Source organism: Opisthocomus hoazin, chromosome 21 (genome assembly GCF_030867145.1).
Source record: "Opisthocomus hoazin isolate bOpiHoa1 chromosome 21, bOpiHoa1.hap1, whole genome shotgun sequence".
Lineage (NCBI taxonomy): Eukaryota > Metazoa > Chordata > Aves > Opisthocomiformes > Opisthocomidae > Opisthocomus > Opisthocomus hoazin.
The window spans coordinates 200,568-223,366 of record NC_134434.1 but is presented as its reverse complement, the minus strand read 5'-3'; the positions used below and the strand labels follow the sequence as shown (position 1 = coordinate 223,366).

General features: G+C 38.3%; 1 protein-coding gene across 3 annotated transcripts in view; it reads left to right on the top strand.

The window, feature by feature from the left end:
• Window positions 1–22,799, top strand: part of ANKFN1 (ankyrin repeat and fibronectin type III domain containing 1) — a 120,140-nt gene that overhangs the window by 48,032 nt on the left and 49,309 nt on the right. For all 3 annotated transcript variants that reach the window (XM_075441172.1, XM_075441173.1, XM_075441174.1), the window contains 4 exons: window positions 1,487–1,688; window positions 8,903–9,113; window positions 14,072–14,266; window positions 15,784–15,897. In XM_075441172.1, coding sequence (XP_075297287.1) covers window positions 1,503–1,688; window positions 8,903–9,113; window positions 14,072–14,266; window positions 15,784–15,897 — 706 coding nt within the window. In that variant the 5' untranslated portion in view covers window positions 1,487–1,502. The remainder of the gene's footprint in view (window positions 1–1,486; window positions 1,689–8,902; window positions 9,114–14,071; window positions 14,267–15,783; window positions 15,898–22,799) is intronic.

Below are 22,799 nucleotides of genomic sequence, written 5' to 3'. Positions count from 1 at the left end.
AATGTGTACGTGTTCTTGGCATGGAAAAAGGAAATGTGAAGAAATTGTGCATTTTCGTCACCTTTTCACTTACAGAGATCCTTGGGGATAGTTTCCTGTGCTTGCAGTTAAGTCAAATCTGATTCTTAGTTTCCCTTCAGAAAGGCAAGACTATTCCCACATAAAATATTTCTAGAGAATTAAATATTAATTCAATTTTTCCTAATATGGAAAAATGACTGTAATCATACAGCCTAGAAAGTATTGTTTAATTATGAGATAATATGGAAATCCTATTTGGCTAGGCAGTCTTAGAGAGAGGAGGCTGTCCCTTTAGAAAGAGTTTGTAGTCTAAATGGACATGGCAAACACAGAGCAGGATAAAGTTATACAACATATAGACAAAACCAGTGCCTGTCCACTGAGGGAAGAAACAACTCAGCATGAAACCGTAAGCAGCAACAGTTAGAATCACAGATTATTTTAACTGTAAAACATAGAGTATAAGGTCTTCGTCTGCAATAACTTGGATTTTAGTTGGCCATAGGTATTTTAAACAAAAAAATGCACATATGCCTCACTATGCCTACAAAAAAGCCTAAGTAGGTTTTCCGTGTTTCAGCTCTTATTTGCTAAAACCTAACGCCTTAGGAGTCTTGGTCACAGAGCTGGTTCCCTCTCTGCCAAATGCTCCTCAAAACTCCAACAAAAAACATTCTCTGTAGCAATGGACTTTCATTTGGATGATAACATGTCAGCATTTGATGCAAATTAAATGGAAGTTCATGCATTGTTTCTGCTGTAGCTTGTGATCGGTTCAGAGATGAAAAAGTATTTTGAATCCAGCCATACTCCCTGAGTAAGAAACACTGCTTTTTGTCTCTAGAGAAAAAAAATCCACCTACCTAACTGAAAACGTCACATGCTTCTGGAGCACACAGTTTGCTAGCAGATAGTGATATGGGAAACAAAGCACATGTCTTGCCACAGTTGTGCTTGTGTCAAACTTAAGTCACTTGATCAGTTAAAAAATTCAGCCCTGCATTGTGCTCTGAAATCTGTTAGATTTTTTTCCTCTGAATTGCTTCAGTTTTGTTTTAAGAAACTACTGTACTGACAAAATGCAGATTATGTATGTTATTCAACTTGTATAGTAACATTTACATTTGGATGTCATTTTTTCTGATGCCTGTATTACCAGAACTCACTCTGTCAAAAGGCCATTTCCTTTATTAAATGAAACCCCTTCTCCTTATACAAATTAGCAAATAGTTCTGAAGTTGTCTGTTTAGTTTTTCTGTCCTTAATTCTCCCTCCCGTAGATATCCATGGGACCAATTCCATAAAGAACACTTTGTCACTGAGAAAGCCCAAAAATGTGCTTCTGAGTATGTGTGAAAGTGATTTTTGCCATAGAAGTCTTGCAGTATGTGTTTCAGTGACAGAATTCTGCTCAATGATGTTAGTATAGCAAAACCTTGTTAAACAGCTATTGTTTTTCTTCTAGAAACTACTAGCTGAAAATGACACAGCAAATGCATAACTTAAGTCTTGTCCAGACTAAGAAGAACAGTGTGCCATCCTCTCCAAATGCTGCAAAGCGGTTATATCGGAACCTGTCAGAGAAGCTCAAGGGGAGTCATACATCCTTTGACGAAGCATATTTCAGAGCTCGATCAGACCGGCTCAGTCTCCGTAAGACCTCAATGGTAATTGCTTGATATATACCAAACTGCCAATTTACTGTCTTATTAATCTCCTTAATTGGTTTTATTTTAATCCGTACAATATTTGTCATCTCACTTTGTCTGTTCCATGACCAATGCTGTACATTCTTTCCAGATTTAACCTTTATGATCCTGTGTCAGCATAAATTCTTGACCTTCCTGAAGGCTAAGGAAAAGCTACTTTACTCAAGTGATGATGTTTTCTTTTAAGAGTAGGGTCTTAACTTGGCATTAATGTGTACAAAATGTGGATTAAACATATACACATAAGTGTCTCTGTTATGAGAAATGAAGAGAAGGTATTTTCATAAAACTGAAGATTACTTCAATAGAAATTCCCAGTTTTCCAAACAAAAGAGCAAGTGGAACTTATATGCTGTGACAGATAAATGCAAGATTAGTCAGAAACTGTGGTGATTGTCACTAGATAAGACCATAGAATAAGATCACACATGAGCTGTCTGGCCTGGGTATCCTACCCTCAACGCAGAACACAGTCGAGCACTCTGGTGTCGGTACAGGAAAGCATATAAGCACACACTGGACTTAACACAAGTGCTCCTACTTATGCCAGTGCTGGTGAAGTTACACAACCTGCAGCATATACATTTTAAAGAATGGACTATGTCCCTGAAATAATAGCACAGTGTAAGTTCGGTGCACAACAGTCTTTTGTATTGCTGGAGGAAGATGAACCTTGCCAAAACAAAATAAATTCCCCTTTTCAATAAGTAGGAAGAACAGACACATCCTTCAGCTTCTCTGAAGTATTCTGAGGGCAAGAGTTCCTCTCCACTTCTGAAAAGCGAAGACTTATGTCAGTGTCTATGGATGTGCCAGGAGACACCTCTTGGAACCACTACTCTGCTGCACTAAAGCAAATGCTTAGCGCAGTGCAGGACTAAACTGTGAATACGGTTGGGCCAGATAATAAATATTATGTTTTGTCAGAAGAAAAAGCACACTGTAGACTCCTTTAACACTCACAAATGTTTATGCATGAGAAAAATTATATGAATCAATGCAAGAATTGAAAATTATTTTAAAATCAATTAAATGATCCTATCCTCTAGGATCACTCCTTTCTTGAAGTCAGAGGACCCATGCGCGCCCCATGGAGGAGTTCAGCTGAAATGTAGCTCTAGTACATTGGAAAGTCAAGAGACTGTTGTCTCACTCCTGTGAAGAAAGGCTTCAACCTGAAGGAAGCAGGGGATCATGGCTCCTTACCCTCAGCTCTGCTAGAGACAATAGATTTTGTATTACAAAAGGAGAAGCCTGAAACAAAGGTGGAATAGCCTTTGCATAGTAGCCAACAGTTGTGCTTTTGAGGCAGTGGGTTTCCAGATACTTTCAGTTTGGAGCGAGCATTTGAATTTGGGCCTTGAAGTATGAAATGTGGGAAAAGATTCTTTAGACGAATTTTCTAGCCACTGTCTTTTTTTGCCTTTTTCTTTTCAATTGCAAGCTTGTGTGTGACTAAGCGAGTGAAAGAGAGGAGGATAAACTAGTGCTGGGGACCATGCCAGAGCAGACTGACATGTAGACTGAATGCATGCCAGTCTTCTTAGCATATCTTCCGAACAGCGTTTCTCTAAACATGCACTTCAAATTACATATTACTTCAAACATGGGGTCTTCCGTCATACTTAACTAACGAGAAGAGAAATGGCATAAGCATAGCCCAAAGATTGAGGAGCAGCGTACTGCTTATGAGGCTCAAGCCCTCTGCTACCCACAGAGCTAATTACTCACGGTCTCGCTTCCCTCCCTTTTCAGTCCAGATCTGTCAGGTGGTGGGAGTCCCTATTCAATCAGTAATTGTAATTAGGAGACTCAATTTTACGTTTTGATGTGGATGGTGGTTTAATGGGATATAGACTTACTTGTGTTACCTTTGTTTCCCCCAAACTACTACACTGTCATGGGAGAGACACAGCTTTTGTCACTGCTGACCTACACTGAGCATAGGTACCTCTAGGTATTACCAGTCTGGGGTCTGAGCTGGTGTCCACATCAGTCATGGATAGACTCTCGCTGAACTCCAAAGGCTCTGGATCCTATTCTATCCATTCTGCCAGTTTTCCCTAGAAATAGATAGCAAGGAAACCGTCAGTGAAGGGGTGGAAATATTCCAGGTCAAGTTGCTGGCTGATGTATTTTCTAATCATTGAGTTTCTGTGCTACAGACCTAAGTCAATGACAAAAATCACGTCTCCAGACAAGCGAACAACATTTGTTAGAATTTGTTTTCTTTCACCTTTGGCTAGTGAAGAGTTTTCTTTCCATTCTCTCTTGCTGTGCAACACTTTCCATTCAGTAAATTGTTGTCTTGCAGCAGACATAGCAATGTCCCAAAATAGCTTTATTCTTGAACTCATGTTTATCAAAACAAGCCTTTGCAGAAACTAATGTTTTTTCCAACTCCAGTAGCACATAGTGGACTTTTTCAGTCAAACTTAGTGCAAGTATCTTGAAAGGGGCACTTCATTTTAATTAAGCTACATAAGATTGCATTTCTAAACACTCTAGCACTGAATCACTTACTGGAACATGGTTATTACTTACTGCAAAGCAATACTGTAGTCCTTTTCACTACATACATTTGTGCATCAGAGTAACACCTAAATAAATTAATCACATAGCACAGCTGTCTAGCTAATGATCAGAGGCTGCAGGACTGAGCCAAGGAAAAAGCAGTGTGAAAACTGCCCCTAAACTTTACCTGATCACTTGCAAACATGATTCAATTTCTCTTTGAATTCAATGGTTTTGTCTTTTCAGAGCAGAAGAAGGTTATCTAGTAAATGTAAATGAAGACAGAATTCAGAAAGCTCATTAGTATCTGTGACAATACCAGCTGGACTAAAACTGAGCACATGGCTGTAAAGATACCACGTCTTACCCCTCTTTGAATTTCTTACCCCTCTTTGAATTTCTTACCCCCCGGGTTGCAGGTGTCTGAATAATGCTGCAATACTAAAGAGTCTAACATTGAATATGATCAGATTTTTGCAGAAAACTATATAATCTTCAAATATACTACTGTTCTCTGTGTGAAAGCAAATGGTTGGGGAAAGTTGCTCAGGTGTGTAGAATGTTTTTCTGGACTTGGAGAGCTGGGCTTGATGCAGAATTCCAAATGGGGCAATTTAATGGTATGGCTGAAAATGTGGCAGATATTTGCTGTCTTGCCAGGGTATTTTTTGACTGAAATAGATATAGCATGGTTAGATGCGCACTGCTATATGGATGAGGGATGCATACATGCCTAGTTAGAAAGGCTGTATCACAGTTTCCATGTTTTTACACTCTTTGATGTTATGAGACTTGCCAACATATTTCAGCTTATTGCTTGTGTCTGAATTGTTCATTTGAAAACCTGATATTTGCAATTTGGTCTCATAATTGTTTAGATTGGATGAAGTAGCTTATAGAATTCATGCTCTGCTTCTTGTTTAAATCAGTGTGGCTTTTTCAATCAGATTTCTAATGAAATGAAGAAATAGAAATTTGCTTTTATTTTTGCCTTTTTTGTGAAACATTCTTACCAAGAGATTAGCTGACAAGAGCATTTATGAGTAGTTAACTTAAGCATGTGCTTAGATTCTGTTCAGCAAATTACTTACAGCCAAAATTTCACAAATAGTTTAGGTATTTCATTTGGCAAGCAAAAATCCAAAGATGTATTTTCAAAGGCATCTAGGCAGGTCTAAATTTTGACAACTGAATCCAAAAATAACAATTCAAACAAAAGTTTTTAAAATAATTCTACACTAATCATTAAAGTAGGTAAAATCTGTTGTTAAAGTGTACGTATATATATTTGAAAAGGGCCAAATGCTTTTGTCTGCTACATCATTGGGTTAATTTCAGCTGTAATAATGAAGTTAGCCATCTTTTTTTTATTATGTAACACGGATTTTGTGTTTTTATATAATGCAAGAAACTGCTGAGTACAAAGTTTATTATGTTTCACACAAAATTGAAATTAAAGCCAAATAATGGTATTGAGCACTTAGAGTAGCACTCTACAATGCTAACTTTTTAACTTTTGTCACATACATAAAGTCAATTAAAATAGAATTACTATTCTGAGTTCAAAAATCAGGAAAAACATGTCTGTTCCCAGTGCCACCGAAGTGGAAGTTTGAACCAAGAAATACCTAGTTTCCTGTCCCAAGTGAGCACCACAAGCCTGTCATTGAATAACATCATCAGCTGTACCTTTTTGTTCTTCTCTCACACTGTTAGTGTTTCCTAAAATGAATTTAACAAAAAGAAATGGAAACCAATGTAGTCATTCAGTGTACTTCAACCAACTCCCTTTGTAGTAAGCTCTTTATGAATTTACTGTTAGATAAGTAGAATTCTCTAGCTGTCATCAGTTACAAGAGTAATATGATTTTCCTTATTTTCTGATTGGATCAAAATGCAGATGCTTCTGCAGCATAATTACCCTTTGTTTCCATAAACAACAGTATAGAGGAAGTTCCAAAATCAGTAGAAAAAGAATTTGAAATGGGTGTAAACTGGGATTAAATTAAATTAATGCTTTTTAGAATATTTTTGGAGATTTCATGAACATATTTTGCATTTCTAATACCTTATAAGAAAAATCAGTCTATCAGTTCACAGTTCTGCATTCATACTAATGAAGTTACAAAGAGCGAAGTAGTACAGCTTTTTTTTTGCTCTAGATGGAACATCAAAGATCTATTTATGTTAATTTTGAGTACATAGTACAGTGACATACAGCATATCATTGACTTGATTGGGAGTTGATGACATTTAGCATGTATCAGAATCACACCATTAATTAAAACCTTTTGTAATTGAAACACAATTAATCAAAATTCTTTTAATTTCTAGCCCGAGCACTTCATCCCTTCAGGGTAGGGGAAAAATGCCAGAATAAGAGTAAGATCTCTGATTTCAGGATGATAAGGTGTTATATAAGCAAGACAGCAGATGTGTGGAGCTACTGGACTGAAAAGACATAGTGCTGCACTGCAGTAAAAATTTCTAAGTTTTACTTTATAATAAGAGAAATAGGTGCTGGCCTCTTTTCTAAAATTTTCCGGAGATGTCCCCTCTCTAATAACAGTATAGGTCCTTAAAGACAACTTTTTTGCTCTGAAGAGAGGTGCATGAAGAATGATAAATCTAGCTGCTCACCATTCAACTGTTCATTTTTCTGAGATTTTTCTCTTGCACATTACACTGAAGTATGATCTAAGTATTTGATTATGAAATTCAATCTGAATCTTACAATCTAGAGAAGAATCTGAAAACAAGAATTGAACAGACACCCATTTTGATGAAGCACATGTTTAAGCAGTGTCTTTTATTCTGCATGGACACCTACAAAAAGAAAGTGTTTCTTCAGCATGAGCTATCTTTTGTATGTAACCGTCTAAAAGGTAGATTCCCAAGTCAGCACTACCCTCCTAGATTTGCCTTATTGCTGCATAGTTCCTTTCATCCTTAGATAGTCATCTAGCATAAATATCTCATTTCTCTATATTAAAAATTTTGGGTAGAGATCATTTTATGTACATCTGTTTTCTTGTTCTGCTGATCCCTAATATTCAGCATAGGTGGGGTCCATATTAAAACTTTAAGATAGCATCATCTTTGCATTTTTGTAGTGTGGCAGTGTGGCACCAATTCTTGCAAAACTGTAGACCAAAAGATCTCTGTCAGGCCTGAGAATTTCTGAAGACACTTTTAACTTCAAGCACAACTGCAAAAACCTGTAGAACTGATCAAATTCCAAGGTGTAGCTGTGGACTCCAGTTTTCAGAACTGCTTGCAAACCATTAGTCTGTGTGTTTAGCAGGAGATGAAAGATGTTCCAGCAGATCAGTGCTCATTCAGAAAGTGTTGTTTCACTGAGAGAAAAACTCAGGCAGGGATATGCCAAATAAAACTACATAAATTTAAAAAAGAAAAAGAAATTTGATGTGGCTGAAATGTTAATTTCTAATCACAGTAGAAGTTTCAATTAAACATTTATTTCATATCATAAAGAACACAGTATCATATAAGAATTTTCTCTGTGTTTCCTCCCTGTGGGCTTCAGGACACGGGAAGCTAGTTTACACCATGTATCTGCATCACTTGCTCTTTTATGTATGCATTTCTTTAGTATGCCCATTGGCATTATATGTCTATGTAGATCTCAGTTCCTTGATGTGACCACATGCTGAGCCCTCCTTGCTTAGCTGGGCCTCTTGCTTCTATGAATTCATTCTTAAGAGGAAAAAAAGACCACTGGGTAAGTACAGCAATGGGACACGGAGAGAATTTAAAGAAACTTGGCAAATAACATGTCATTACAGTACGCTTCAGAAGGATGTTCTCATAATAGAAACCTATGGGCCATGCTACTCTCCTGCACCTGCTTCTCCCCAGCTCAATTAAGAAATGATAGATTTCTTTGTATTACACTATTCTTTTATCTCCTTGACATCGGTAAGGAAAAGGTTCAGTGGTTCTCCCTGCTTGAGAGCCGGTGCCATATATGTTCTTGATTTTGGCTGCTGGTGTTCTCTGCTGTTCAGACACGTCACTTTCTAGACTTGCAAACTGGACTGTCATTTTTTTCACTCTCATTTCTGCTTCCTTATTTAAGGAATATACATTTCAAAACTGCTTCTAGTTACAAGTTAAAGAAAAGACTGCAGTGATTCAATGAACAGTACATATTACTAGCTCACACTGGAGCTGTAAAGGTTTTTCTCTAGAATTATCTTGTTTGATTTGGAGTTTGATCACCTGAGTTTGTAGATTTTTATTTTAAATTTTGAGTTTGAATAACACAGTGGTCCAAGACTCTGCCAAAATCAGTCTTTCATCCAGTTTCAGACTGAAAACATATAATATCGCTCATGTAGCTTTTGGTCATATAGTTTGATTACAGGACAGATGTCTAAATAAGTATGGGTTTGTTTTGTATGGGTTTGAATCTCACTTGAACTTGCTTAAGGATGGTGGGAAGATTCAAGCACACAAGTCCAGAGGCAGATCAAGTTCACTTTTGCTACAATTTCCATGTTTCTAGCTGAACCTAAGCTGGGGCGGGAGGATCAATATTTCATGGCAATCTCACAAACCACAAATATTCTCAATTTATTTTTAAAACACTGACATTTGCAAAGTTTTACTGAATTTCTGTTTTTATTGATACACAGAATTTCCAGTGCAATGAAGCTATGTTTGAGGCCATAGAACAGCAAGATCTGGATGCTGTTCAGATTCTTCTTTATCAATACACACTGGAGGAACTGGACCTGAACACACCAAACAGTGAGGGACTAACTCCTTTGGATATTGCCATTTTGACAAACAACGTCCCTATAGCTAGGACCCTTCTACATGTTGGGGCAAAGGAAAGCCCACACTGTAAGTAAAGAACACGAATTGACTTAGATAACTGCCTGCAGGAGATTAGTTTTGCTGCTGCTTTTGGAAATTAATTACATTACACACAAAAAATGACTGGTTTTATCATAAAGATGATTATACCTGCAATAGTACCACAGTGCTGGAGGACATTTGGAGCACTATCTGCTTGTTGAATGCATACGGAGTAGATCTTTTCTGTTCTCTATATCAGATACACCAGCTGATGACACGGATTGAGCTTCTAATGTGATTAACACGAGGGCACCTGAGTTAATATAAATACTGAGGAAAAAATCTTTAAAAATATGCAAACAGGAACTGAGTGAGTCAAAGATCATGGTCTGAAATATGGAGTTTGTCATTGAAAATGAAAGGACGATGGGTTGTCTAGACTTTGGTTTGTTTTGGTTATCCTTTTGATTTTGGCTATGCTGCCTTCAGGAGAAAGTTTGTGTTGAAATCTACCATTTCCATTACCCACAGACTCCTCACTGCCACTCTTCAAATGGTCTAATATCCCACTTAAATGAGAATTTCAAAGTTCTACAAAACCAGAGAAAATCTAAAGACAAAACAGACCTTCTCACTGTGCTGGAATACCAATATTGCTTATAACTACATATTGTAGTTATAAAACTCTTTTGTATTCCTTCATGGGCATTTTTATGCACAGTTTGTGGGTTGGAGGGTGACTTACCAACCCAATTAATCAACCATATACCATGACACAAACTCTGACGCCTTACTTGTGTCTAAAAATACAGCAATGTATGCGAATCTGTTTTAAACTGTCAATGCCTATATTTAGGACATTCCCAGCAAGGCTATAATGAGACTGTGTTTGAGGGGTTCGGCCACTGCAGACTCTGCCATTAATTTGAAGTTAGTTAAATTAACAACATTTAGTGCTGGCATGTCAATCTCAGGGCTCCAGGAAATTGCACCTTGAGGCTACTAACATTGCCAGTCTTTTCACTGGAGAGTGTGTGTGCATGTGCATGTGTGTGTTGAGTTTTTTTGCCAGACCCTCAGTGTTGGTACACCTTTATTGCTTTTCTATGTCCACAGCACTTATATTATCATTTATTCTGGCCTCCTTTAACCTTCCCTGGAGATTTTTGCATAGTGTAGCTCCTCAGTGAAAAGAGTTTTTTAGTTTTATATTTATTTGTTTATTTTTCTGTCATGGTTCATGACTGAGGCTTTAAAAAAAAGTGTGACAGCATTTAGAGTACATGATTGACTGCTGAAGCAACATTCATTAACCATGACAAATCTAGAGGAAAACACAGTCTTGAGTGTTCTAAACAGCAGTAAAAAAGACTAAACTAATTTTTCATTGACCTCATCTGTAAATAAATGCAGTCTGATGGCGAGCAGGGGCAATCATAAATTAGTATTCATTTCCTGTAATTAATGCAAACATGCCTATGAACACAGAGTATATGAATATATAACCACCTCATTTCCATTTCAAAATATACCCACCAAATTTCCACTTCACTTACCTTGATTTTTAGTTTTTCTGATTGAAATAATGGATGAAGCATTCTCAATAAAAAGCAGATGATTGTTTGGGGTTTTTTTACATTGAGGGTTTACAGTTGCTGCTTGAGAGCAAAACGCAAAAAGTTATTTTCAGCACTTAAAACAAAAGTTCACAGTATCTTTGTATGTGGCTTCACTCTTGTGGAACTGATAGCAGTCAGTTGCTATTTTCTCTAGTCTCTCTGCTTTGCTTTCTGCACTTAACCAACCCTGTTAGAATGAAATCCATTCTGTTTGTATGATCTCAGGGCTGAAAGAACATGATCCAGAACCCAGCAGGAGCATTTTCATTTCTCTGGGGTGGGGAGCTGAGCAAGACTTCCCCAGGCTGAGTGGGAGGGGAGAGGATTTCAAGGTAAAATTCTGACTCACCCCAGTTTTGGGACAGGACACAAGCATCTTTTAATCTAATTGGAAGTGTACAGGACAGATGCACAGATCTGGGAGACTGTAAGATAGAGGAATTCTCCATTCCAAGTGCACACAGAAAGCTTCCTACAGAGAAAATTCTTGCTCTTCTACTATATTAGCCGTAGTGATCCAGCTGAAATCTCATTATAGCCCCTAACTTAATGCTGTAGAAAAGAGGATCTGGAGGACAGATAGCTTCCATCTGTATCACCTGGATTTCTGCCTAGAACAGGAACAACAGCAGATAAAGCAATAGAAACTAAAACTATAATCTTCATTTCCACATGGAGCTCAGACTCTATAAATCTTAACAGGAACCCAGAATCTCTTAAACACAAAGTAAGATCAGAGAATACAACATTTAAAGTACTCATTTAGCTAGGGAGGACACAAAGTCCACTGTGATATCTTTCTAGTTGCTCTTACTCATCTGTCCTGGGTTTGGCCAGGACAGGGTTAATTTTCACCGGACTCCAGGAAGGGGCACAGCTGGGGGGTGGGGGCCGACCCCACCTGGCCAAACAGAGCCCGGTATTCCATACCATGTGACGTCACGCTGGGTTCCGGGGGGGGGGCGCGGGGCGGCACGGCGGGAACTCACTCGTGGCTTCGGGGGAGCGGCGGCGGTCCTTTGCGGAAGAGCGGCTGTCTGGGTCGTTACGGTTCGTTGTTGTGTTTTCTCCTTATTTGTATCGTTGTTGTTCCTGTTTCCCTCTGTTTGCTGTTCTGTTAAACTGCCCTTATCCCGACCCACCAGTTTCTGCCTGTTTCTTTTCATTCTCCTCCGCACGCCGGCGGGGGGAGGGGCGGCCGCGTGGCGCTTTTGTTGCCGGCGGCAGCCGAAACCAAAACATCATCATATACTCACAGTTCGGCTTGGCTTGTTCACATGAACCCAAATAAAAATAAGATTAAAATTTCCAGTGGCTGATTGGACACGTTTCCAAGACCTGACAACCGTGGATCAGAATCTTGATTAAACAGATAAAGCCAGATCCTTAGTAAGAACTTGATCTGATGCCAATTCTCAACCACCTGAAGTTCTGGCACATAAAATCTCCTTCCTCAGCCCTGTTGTACTATTAGATGTGTTGCATGCTTATTGTAGGCATGGATCCAGCAAACTGTATCACCTTTGGCCTCCCAGTAAACAGGCATTCTGAGAATACCAGCAGATTCCAGTAAGCCTGGCCATATGTCTCTGATGTCCGTATAAAGAATGATCAAACTTCAGTTAGGACGGCTTCAAGACACCTTCTGAAAGCAAAGTCTTAGAGACAAACATTCTTCAAAAACGAAGTCTTGGAGGTCAGAGGCATTGGATAATTCTTTGCTCTCCTCCTGTGGTTTTAAAGATGCCATAGCACTTTTCACATTATTATGGAGGGTTATTTTCTGACTCCGCTAAACTTCGATTGTGATATCGGTATGAGAGACAGAGGGCAAAAGTTAAAACGAGAGGTTCAGACTGGATAAATCAAACACCTTTTTCACCACAAGGACAGTAAAGCAGTGGAACAGGTTGCCTAGAGTCTTTGTAAAGACTCCATCCTGGGAAGTTTTCAAGATCAGACTGGGTAATGCCCTCAGTAACTTGGTCTGACATCTTAGATGACCCTGTTTTGAACAAGAAGGTTAGACTACAGAAGGTCTTTTCCAATCTGATATGTCCCATAATCCTGTGATTCAAGTTTAGGAACAACACATTCATATGCACAGACGTATTTGCTCATGTGTTGTTTTGATGTCAAAAACTTGTCAAGAGTCTTGGTCCTTTCTGTGGTACAGATTGATGTTTCCAGAAATATCTACTGCCCTTGGCTTATGCAAGTGAATGATCAGCACATCCTGTGCAAGGTTCATGCTGTTCCTGCAAAAACTTTAGCGAAACCTTGGGGAGCCTGGCTGTCCCCACATAGCAACTCCCAATCATTGCTAAGAGTAACTGCTTGTGCTAGGGCAGTGGCTTTGGTAAACAAGAGCCTTTTAAATTAAGACTATCTCAGAGCTCTTCTGCAAAAATACCAGACACCACAGCAAAGTTGTTTTCTGTGATTTCAGAATTTCTTTTCTTGTACGCTATTTCCTGCATATTGAACATCAGATCAGTGGTTGCATTTCTTTTCAGAATAAACACCTTTACAAGTCCTATTTTCTAAACTGCAAATAGTTCGAACAATTTCAGGCTAAGAACATTTCTGAAAATAGGGCTTCATTCACCACATTTCACTGTATAATCAAGGGGCTGGTTTAGGGTAGTCCTGTGGACTAAGCTATTTTAGTTTTTAACCTATGTAATCTTTATTTTCACCTTTATGTAGCACGCAGTAGTTCATACAGGCAATCTGAACTGCTAAACATCAAATTAAAATTATTCTGAGCACTGGAGAAAAACAAAATCTCCATGTGTCAAGCTACTTGCTATCTGTCCAGTCTGTCAGAGGACTAATTAGATATTACATAGGCAAAACTGTGGCATAAAGAAAACCTGGCAAGAGATTCATGGTATACCAGCCATGGCCCTTAGGCACAAAAATTTCATTCTTAAGTTTGCCAATTAGATGTCGTTTCACTTGTAGTGATTTACATACAGTATGTGTTTATAACCAGTGCACCCCTTTTTTCTATGAAAGCCTACGATATTGTGGCAAAGCAGGCATTGGATAAAAATCAAATGCTTTATTATTTAATTAATTATTAATATTCCACCAACTTAAAGCATACGTGTAATTTCAGTCTAATTAAGACATTTTTAACTGTATGAGAAATATTGGAAGAAAAAATTTGTTCAATTTATTCATGTCGTTAATCCCATTTAAGTGGCCAGATCCTTAAGTGGTATAAATTGGCATGCTCTAATTGACTTGACAAGATTACTAGTGGAAGGCAAAGTGTTCGATGATTTGACCTTACATGTGTTATACCAGAATGCATAAGGCCAGAAGTTTGTCACATACTCCACCAAGCAATTACTTACTTTTCCCTTTTCTTGGTAGTTGTTAACATGGAAAGTAAGTCAGTGCATCTGAGTACATTGGTCCGGGAAGCACAGCAGCGAGTAACTGAATTGTCTGCACAAGTGATGAATGAAGGCCTTGGTACAGACAACACAGAAAAAGAGAAGCTACTAAAAGCATGGGAATGGAGATACAGGCTATACAAGCGCATGAAGGCAGGCTACGAGCATGCTAGTAAGTAGAAGAAAATAGTTGCAAAATTCAAGACAAGAACTCTACAACTAAAAACACTCTGCCTTTGCTGAGCAAAGATGCTCTCACTAACTGGTCCTCACAGCACTGCTGTGAAGCAGACGAATGGTAGGGTGGGAAAACTGAGGCATACAACTAAATGGCCTAACTAAATGGCCTTCCCAAGAATGAGACGGAAACTGACGTCAGAACAACAGAGGACCAAATACCTGAGCGCAACAAGCACATAGCTCCTTTAGGAGTGAGCTGCATAAAACTGGTAAGATGAGACCTCCAAACTCTTGGTTCAGTATCTAATGATTCTGTCCTGCTTATTTCTCTTCACATTTACTCATGGATCTCATTTAACATACTCAGAGTTTAAAACAGGGTGTTTAGAAAAGAATACATGAGTAGGGAGGAAGAGGGACGGGGACATTGGCCTTTTTTCTGTTGTAATTTGATTTTTTTTTTATAAGTATTCTGGTTTAGAAGAATGGAGTTGTTCTAAACATTTGATCAAGCAATGGAATCTCATTTTACATATAAAAATTGTGAAAACTTAATCTTAATTTTGGCATCCATGCATAACATTTCATCAGCGTAGTCACAGATTGGGTCACTTTAAACAGTTGCACAGTGAGTCTGTACCCAAAGCAAGTGTGAATTTGGGCCCACGGGAAGAAGTAAACATGGCTGAATTGTTTCATGTGTAGATCTTTTAGCTGTATCCTATCTGATGAAATACAATCATTGCTATTAACATTTTTACAACTCTCTGTATATAAATGTACTTACCAATAATTTTCTCAAATTTATTGTATTCTATGATTACTTCCTGAAGACAGATGTAGTGCTTCGTGTATTAGATACTAAATACAGGAAATACAGCAGTAGTGTAAGTTAATATCATGATTTCCTTAAATCAATCCCAGCAGTAAGTCATGACATTTTGTGTTTGATTTCTGAAATGAGTCTGACTGATACTCCATGAATGAAGCTTTTTTTTTAAAAAAAAAGAAAAAAAAGAAGATGTTAGACCTCAACTGGCAACTGTATTTTGGTACTACTACACTGAAAAATTTGTGGAATTTGCAATTTCTGAATCACAATAATGTATTGAATGTTATTCAATAAATTTGAGTTTTTTAGTGAAACCATAAAGGTTTAATTAGCTCTTTGTGGTTTTGTCCTTTCTCTCTCCTCGTACTCACCCCAAGAGATTTATAGGGGCTTTTCATTGACATAATTAGCATGAATCTGTTTTATTGGGTTACATATATGCAGGAAGATATTTTTAACCAAAAGGAGCCAAAAACCATGATAGAAACAAATGGTGTCTGAAGGATATTGTTAGCAGGGGCACTAATTAAAACGCTCAAAAGGCAGAGAACACAAACACCTACAACCCAAAGCTCACAATTGCAGGGTGATTTTCAGTGGGTTCTTTGAAGACTCAGAAACATTGTTTGAATAAGATTTGTTGTGCTGAAGAGCTGATGTTTTCTCTTCTCTCCCAGGAGCCCCTGAGGCGCCAACCAATGTCTGTCTGGTGGTAACAAGCAGTACATCACTCACTGTCACCTTCCAAGAACCTCTGAGTGTCAACTCAGCTGTGGTGACCAAGTATAAAGGTACTGGATTTAGTCATTTTTCGTTTACATTAACAATGTACAAAAAATAGAGGGCTAAGTGACAAAGGTATTTATCTACAAGAGATTATATTACAATGTTAGTAATGTTTGAATTTCATTGTTTTCCCAGTTAATAACTAGAGATGTAGAATTTTCTTAAAAGATTCCCCAAAGACAAAATTTTTATTAAAACAAAAATAAATTAACCAAAAACTTTCTCCATGAGTGCTTTGAAGAAGTTTGCTTGACTCACTGTGGTTAGGACATCAGCTCAATGACTGGGTTGAGATGAGCAGTTATAAAATACAAGCTAACTTTTGGTGCCTGTGGGCTCCTGAAACCATGTGTATCCTTGTAAATGCCAAACCCACACCACCATTCCTTAAAGGAATGCCTCTGGAAGCTGATACTTTTGGCAGAGTCATCATACAGCCCAACTAATCAGCTATTCCAGGGCTGCCACATCATTCTTGGAAGAGCAATACATTTGGGGTGGCACCAGTTAGCTGCAAAGTGGAATGAATAGGAAATGCTTCCATCTGAATAGCGCTGTTGAATAGAAATGGTTTCACAACAGAATATCTGTTCCACAGGAAATTCCAACATCAAAAAAAAGTTTTATTGAAGATTAGAATAAAAATGAGAAATTTTAAAATTTCTGTTTAAAGGAAATTCCAGGTTTTCTAAAATGTTTGGAAGAGTAAATTCTTCAGTGTTATGTGCAGCAATCTGCAGCCTCCACCTTCGTAAGTGGGAGCCTAAGTCACTCATTTGGTCAAGGGAGTGAAAAGCTCTGTTATGAAGATCTGAGGCCTTCTTCACCTAGCCCAGGGCAGTCAAGGAGTGGGGACCCTGAAAGTCCTCTTAGTTATTTCGCATGGTGTCTCTCTTATCCTGTTGTGTTTGTTTCTTTGTATTAATAATAAAAAACTCATTTGAACGGTGCGTGAACCTTGGACGCACGTAGCAAGAACCATAATGGCTGTGTTGTGGGGCAGTCTACTTCAAGTTTCCACGGGTGGGTGTCAAAAGGATTGCTTCAACCAAAGAGATTCAGAAAGCCCCAGTCCACGGAGGGTCCAATAGCTCACAGAGCTCTTCTGAAGGTGGGACATGCCAGTGCAAAGGCTCCACTGGCATCAAGCATAAGCACCCAAAGGACTGTATGAGTTTATTTTGGAAAAGGCAGATTCTCTATTTCTTTCCTCACTCTGCTTCTGGTCAGAGATTCCAGCCATCACTGGCTATGCCCAGTAAAAAAAAATTTTTTACAGTGTAAGAAAAAAACCCCAGCCTCTCAGACATCACTAAAGCCATCAAAATGATTCTGTTGCTCATAGCCTCAGCAGAAGGGTAAATTACTGTATTACACCTAGTCAGTTGTGCAGTGCTGCAGGAAGTGTGATTTTCAAAAACATCAAAGCCCTTTAGAAGACTAAATCTAATTTTCTGCAATGAGTTGTGTTGCCAGGAAACTAAATTTCATTTAAGGGCTTCCTACTGCCTGATTTACTTGTGAAAACGATACTTGGCCTCCTAAAACACTTAGGTTCTCTTGAAAATATCAACCTGCTCTTTGTAACACACATATTTTAAGCAACCTTGAAATATTGTCCACGCTCTAATCGTAATGATTATTGATATTTTCACATTAAAGCAAATTCTTAAATAGAATTTATTTTTTTAAATAATTTTGTAAAGGCTGTAGTATTTTTCTGTTGTGTATTCATTTGGGTTGAGTCTGTTTTGCAGCATGTCCATTCTGTTCTCTTTTTGGAAAGCACAACCTTTGGAGAAATTTAATCCAATCTGACCTAACTTTCTAATCAGACTAGGTAGCATTACCGTTATATTTTGAATTACCCTCACTGGTGATCATTTTATGCTTTATCAAGTTGATAGTTGGTTTTGCCTGAATGTTCTTTTAAAATCCTTTGTCCCCGGAGACTTGCATATTTATGGTTAGATAAAAAGAAAGATCATTAATAGCTCCTTTTGGTGACTTCCGGGAATTAATTAGGCACTGGTTGTAGAATTGTTTATTACATTAAGGAGTGAGATTCTTTGTGCTAGTTTGAGGGGTCGTAAAATGAACCTTTCAAATGATCACTTGCAAGAATGATTAGAACCAGCTAGCAATTACTAACCCTGGAAGGTGAGCTTGATAACATTGTGTGAGGAACTTTTTAGTCAGATATATAAGCCTCCTATCCAGAAAACTGTCTAAGCATTTTTCTAATTCAGGGACAAAAATAAGCTCTTGGGGTTTTTTTTTCCCCTCAATGCTTTCCCTCATTTCTTTTTCGAAGCAAATTAAAATTTGGGAGCATTTGCAGCAGTGTTTAGGGAATACCTGCTCATTAACAGAAGCTAATAATGTTCTTTTCTCCAGGCCTGAATTACAGGGGATAAAAACTGACATCACTTCTGTTCAGTTTAGTTCCCTAAAAACACTGAGAAACTGCCAATTCCTTTTTTCTGTGTCATCTTGTTTTTTTAACATGTTTTTTCCAAAGCTTTATTTGCCCAAATGTCATTTAGAAACTGGGCTTGGAACATTATCTAACTGTCTGCTATTTTCCTGTGTGTGATCTTTTCCCTTGTTAGCTGTATAACTTACAAATAATAATACAGGAGAATAATACTTTGCACTCACTCTCTAACCACTAAAACCATCTCACTTCATTAGGAGATTTAATTTTAACCACACACGGTGAACGGGTATTGACTTTGGTGTCCCAGCTGGATGGCAGTTCTGTGACTGCATTCTGTTGAGCCATTGCTTTCAGGAGCCAGAGTATTCTTTACTTCCTCTCCTGGATTGTTGTTTAATGTTGCAGGCACCATCCTAATGGCTCCCTTCAGTTTCCCTCCAGAGAAGGCTACAGCGTGGTGGTGGCTGACATGAAATGATTCCTATGTATATTGTAACTTAGTAAAGTGTTTTGAGGCTGGAAGCAGACAGGCATGACATGAATCAATAATTATAGTAATAATCTGTTCCACGTTAGAGAAAGATTCAAAGCCAGAGACACCTCACTCCAGCCAGTTTTAGGAAGGATGTGAAGCGTCGCTGTAGTATTGAGAAGAAGAATCCCTGCCCTTGGCTAATCATCCCCTAAAGCCAAACTTCACATCCCATAATGGAAGTACTTACAATCTGCTTTGAAAACACAATCAAGACGTTCCACACTAATATACAAAACAACTTGCCACAGTTTGAAGCTAGAGTGAACTTTCTGCTTACACTGTCATATTTTTACTGCTTGATGTATTTTCATCCTAGAGCAACACTACTGTTAACTATCTTGATGTAAAAAATCCCAGCAACAATATAATCCAGATAGGCACCACTTGACTCCTAGGAACAGGCGCAACACAGCCGAGTAGTAAGTGCTCGTAGGGCTTTTAAGAACTGTTGTCCCCCACTCATTAGCCTTTCTAGGAGTCACATGTTCCACACAGCACATACACATAAAGAAAGCAGGGTTTGTTTAAAGAACAAGATGATAACTAGTAGTAAGTAATTTTGTTGCATTTGGGTTTTTTTTGCATTTTAAACCTGATTATTATTTTGCTTTTACAGTGAATAGGTACAGGTAAAACCTTCTCTTATTGCATAACTTTTTTTCATACATTTCCCATCAGAAGTAGTCATAATAACACTGTGATCCTCAAGTATAGGATACGGAAGAAAAATGGACACAGCACTGATCATTGCCTACCAGAAAAGATCACTATGCAATGGAAAATCTCCAGTTATATTTTATTTACAGTTTTAAAATAAACATCTATATCCCCTTTTGGAGAAAAAAATGAAACAGCTTGTATAACCAAAGTTGAGCTAATTTATTTAAGAGCCTGAAACTATTTATGTTTGAAGAGAGAGAAAGAGAGAAAAAAATCTGAGCCATGTTTGATGTAGCAAACATAGCTGATCTTCTCTCTGTTTGGATGTAGCTGTGTACTCGGATGCCAAGTTATTTTCCAGATAGTGATGCTAAGCTGTCTAGGCCACTTCAGGCCTTGTTGCCTTTTTGTTTAGTTTGTTATTTTAGCAGAACACTTCATGTTTATCAGGACTGCCCATCTGCCTTCTAGGATTTCTGATGGATGGAGAGAAGATTTTTTAATTTTCTATGTCAGTGTAGCTCTTAAAAAAAATCCAACATGTCAGCGTAGATCAGAAAAGGAGGAGTTATATTTTGCTTAAAGTTTGACAAAAAGTTGTTCCCTGCCTCCCTTCTTCCAAGGCAATTTGTGGTTCATTTCAGAATTTTTTGCATAATTTGGTCATAACTAGATATGCAGTAGCCACAGTATGTTGCTATTGTACGGCTACGTGAAATGGGTTGGTTACAGTCAAGCAGCTTTGTCCAGAAGAGGCTGGTGCCATTTGGTGTTACCATCGGAAGTCTCAGCTGTAGGATGAATGGAGCTGCCTTCTCACGAAGGATCAGCACCTAAGATCATGCGATGAGGAAGCCTGCCAGGTTGGGCCTGTGTGATGGGTGTTCTGTAGCTCAAATAAAATCTGTATTTGAGATTCGCAGTTGACATCTCACTGTGTCAATGGAAAATTTCGCTTGAAAATTTAATTGCGAAAAACCTCAAAGATTTTACAGAAACAATCTAAAAATTTGGTGTGCTTCTGCATGTTTTACTCTCAGGGCAATCCTTTCACAACCAAATAATCTCATAATTTTGCCTGGACTTCTGCTTGTCCCTGGGAGCTTGTACAAACGGCATATACTATATGTTTCATAAATATGTATTTGATTTGTCTATCAATAGTTGACTTGCCATGTGAGATCAAGTTTGGATTTGTTCCATAGCAGACTTCCTGCAGTGATCCTTCTAGTACTGTACAGTGGGTTTGGCTCCAGGCAGATTTGGCTAGTCTGATAGGTAGAGCTTACACAAAGACGTAAGTAATTAATATATATGACATCTCCAGCTTTTTTCCCGACTTTGGTGGCAACAAGCTGTTCACATAGCAGTGTCAGAGTAGAAAACAGCAAGCCTGTGCTTTCTTTGATTTCCAGAAGAACCCTGGTTATAGAAATAAATGCTTGTAGAAGTGAATCTTAGGTATGAGAATGTGGTGCTTTAATATTAATATCTATGCATCTTTCTAAAGTAGATGCTATGTCGCTGCTTGATCCTGTTCCAGTTTATAGCGGAACTAAGTAGCATTCTGCATTCCACTTCATCTTGAAACCCTTTTCAGTTATTATTCAAAGTGTCTTTGTGTATTTTGAAACTCATTCTTTCTTACTCTAGAACAGTTCTTACTCCATAAAAAGGAAAGAGAATACATTTCTTTGTAAGATATTTAAATTTATCCTGCTGAATAGGTGTGGTCTGATATTTTTTACAGTAGTTCATTCATGGCATTTTATTAGGTCTCCTGGGCACTTTATTTGTACATTACATTTTGGTAGCTGACAGAACTGTGCAATTTGACTTCTATTTTTATGCCTAGAAAGTACAGAAATGTATAAATGTTGAAACAAACCTTTCTATTTCTAGGTCCTGTCAATGTCTGCAGTATGTGTAGAACTTAACATAAAATTGAGGAACTTCTATTTTCTAAATTTGATTTCTGTTTAAAACCACCTTTGAACATGGATCACATATTAAGTGATGGTGTAATTAGCTAAAGTAGTTGATCAGACACCAGTTACTCAATTCAATCATTCCTTCCTCCTGCTTTGTGTTTGATAAGGATTTTGAACAGCAGCTCAAGATGACTGCCTATGAGAAAACCCAGACATATAGGCTCTGGTTTTGTTTGTCTTTGGTGTTGAAGAAAAAAAGGCTCATATCATGATGTTGCTGAATTTTAGACATTGCTTTACCTTTTACATTTGCTCTGACTTACTAGAATTAATAAGTACTGTTAAAAATTATTTGCACGTGGCTAAGCGTTATAGCTTCCAGTTCATAGGTATGGCACAGAAGAGGTGAGTTTCTTCTAGTCAGTGGTAGGACTGGAACTCAAGACCTGCAGTTTCTTGAAGGAGGTTCCTGATTTAGCAGCTCTTTTGATTCATGGGTTTGGGATTGCTTCCTCACTGTAGACTTAAACAACAGAATATCTTCAAAGAGGTTGTGGCAAAGATTCCCTGCTCACCGCTTTGTCTGAAGTTTTCTGTGGTCCATCATGGATTTTTCTGGACCATTCACAAGCATAAATGGTCTAAAACATAGTCAGTTTGCCTCTCCAATCAAAACCTGATACTGTTCTAGTAATTAGATCTGACCCACAGAACTGAAAAATGGAAGTAAATTTGGAATCCGGCCTTTGGATCTGCTTCAAGCTCTTACCTCATGTATTGAGCATAAATTGCAGGATTTACTGTTTTCGTGCATGAGTGCCCAATTAGTTCATGCATGAACACCCAATCAATTTATGCATGAGAGGCCAATCAGTTCATGCATGAGCACCCATTTAATTTACTAATGAATGCCCAGATGGTTCACACATGAGCGCCCTGTTAACTCATGTCTGAGCACCCAAGGAGTTCACGCATGAGCACCCACTCAGCTCACCCCTGAGTACTGTGTTGGGCATATATGGCAGGTTTCAGTAGCCAGGGGCCACAGGTGTGGGAGGAGGTCACGAGATGCCCGGTGCTGGTCACAACTGGCCTGGCTAGCTCTAAATGTGATGGAAAACCCCGTTGCTGAGTGTAACCCTGAGGTGGAGACCAGGGAAGTTAACAATAGGAAAGGTGGAGGACAGGTGTTTGGCTGAAGTTGAGCCTGGGAAAGGCAGTGGAAAGGTGTTCACTTACATGTTTATTTAGTTGTTTATGTTATCTTTCTTCTCACTCTGAATGAGTGATTAGAAGTTTGTGTTAATTTGCAATAAATTCAATTAAGTAAAAATTCCCCAA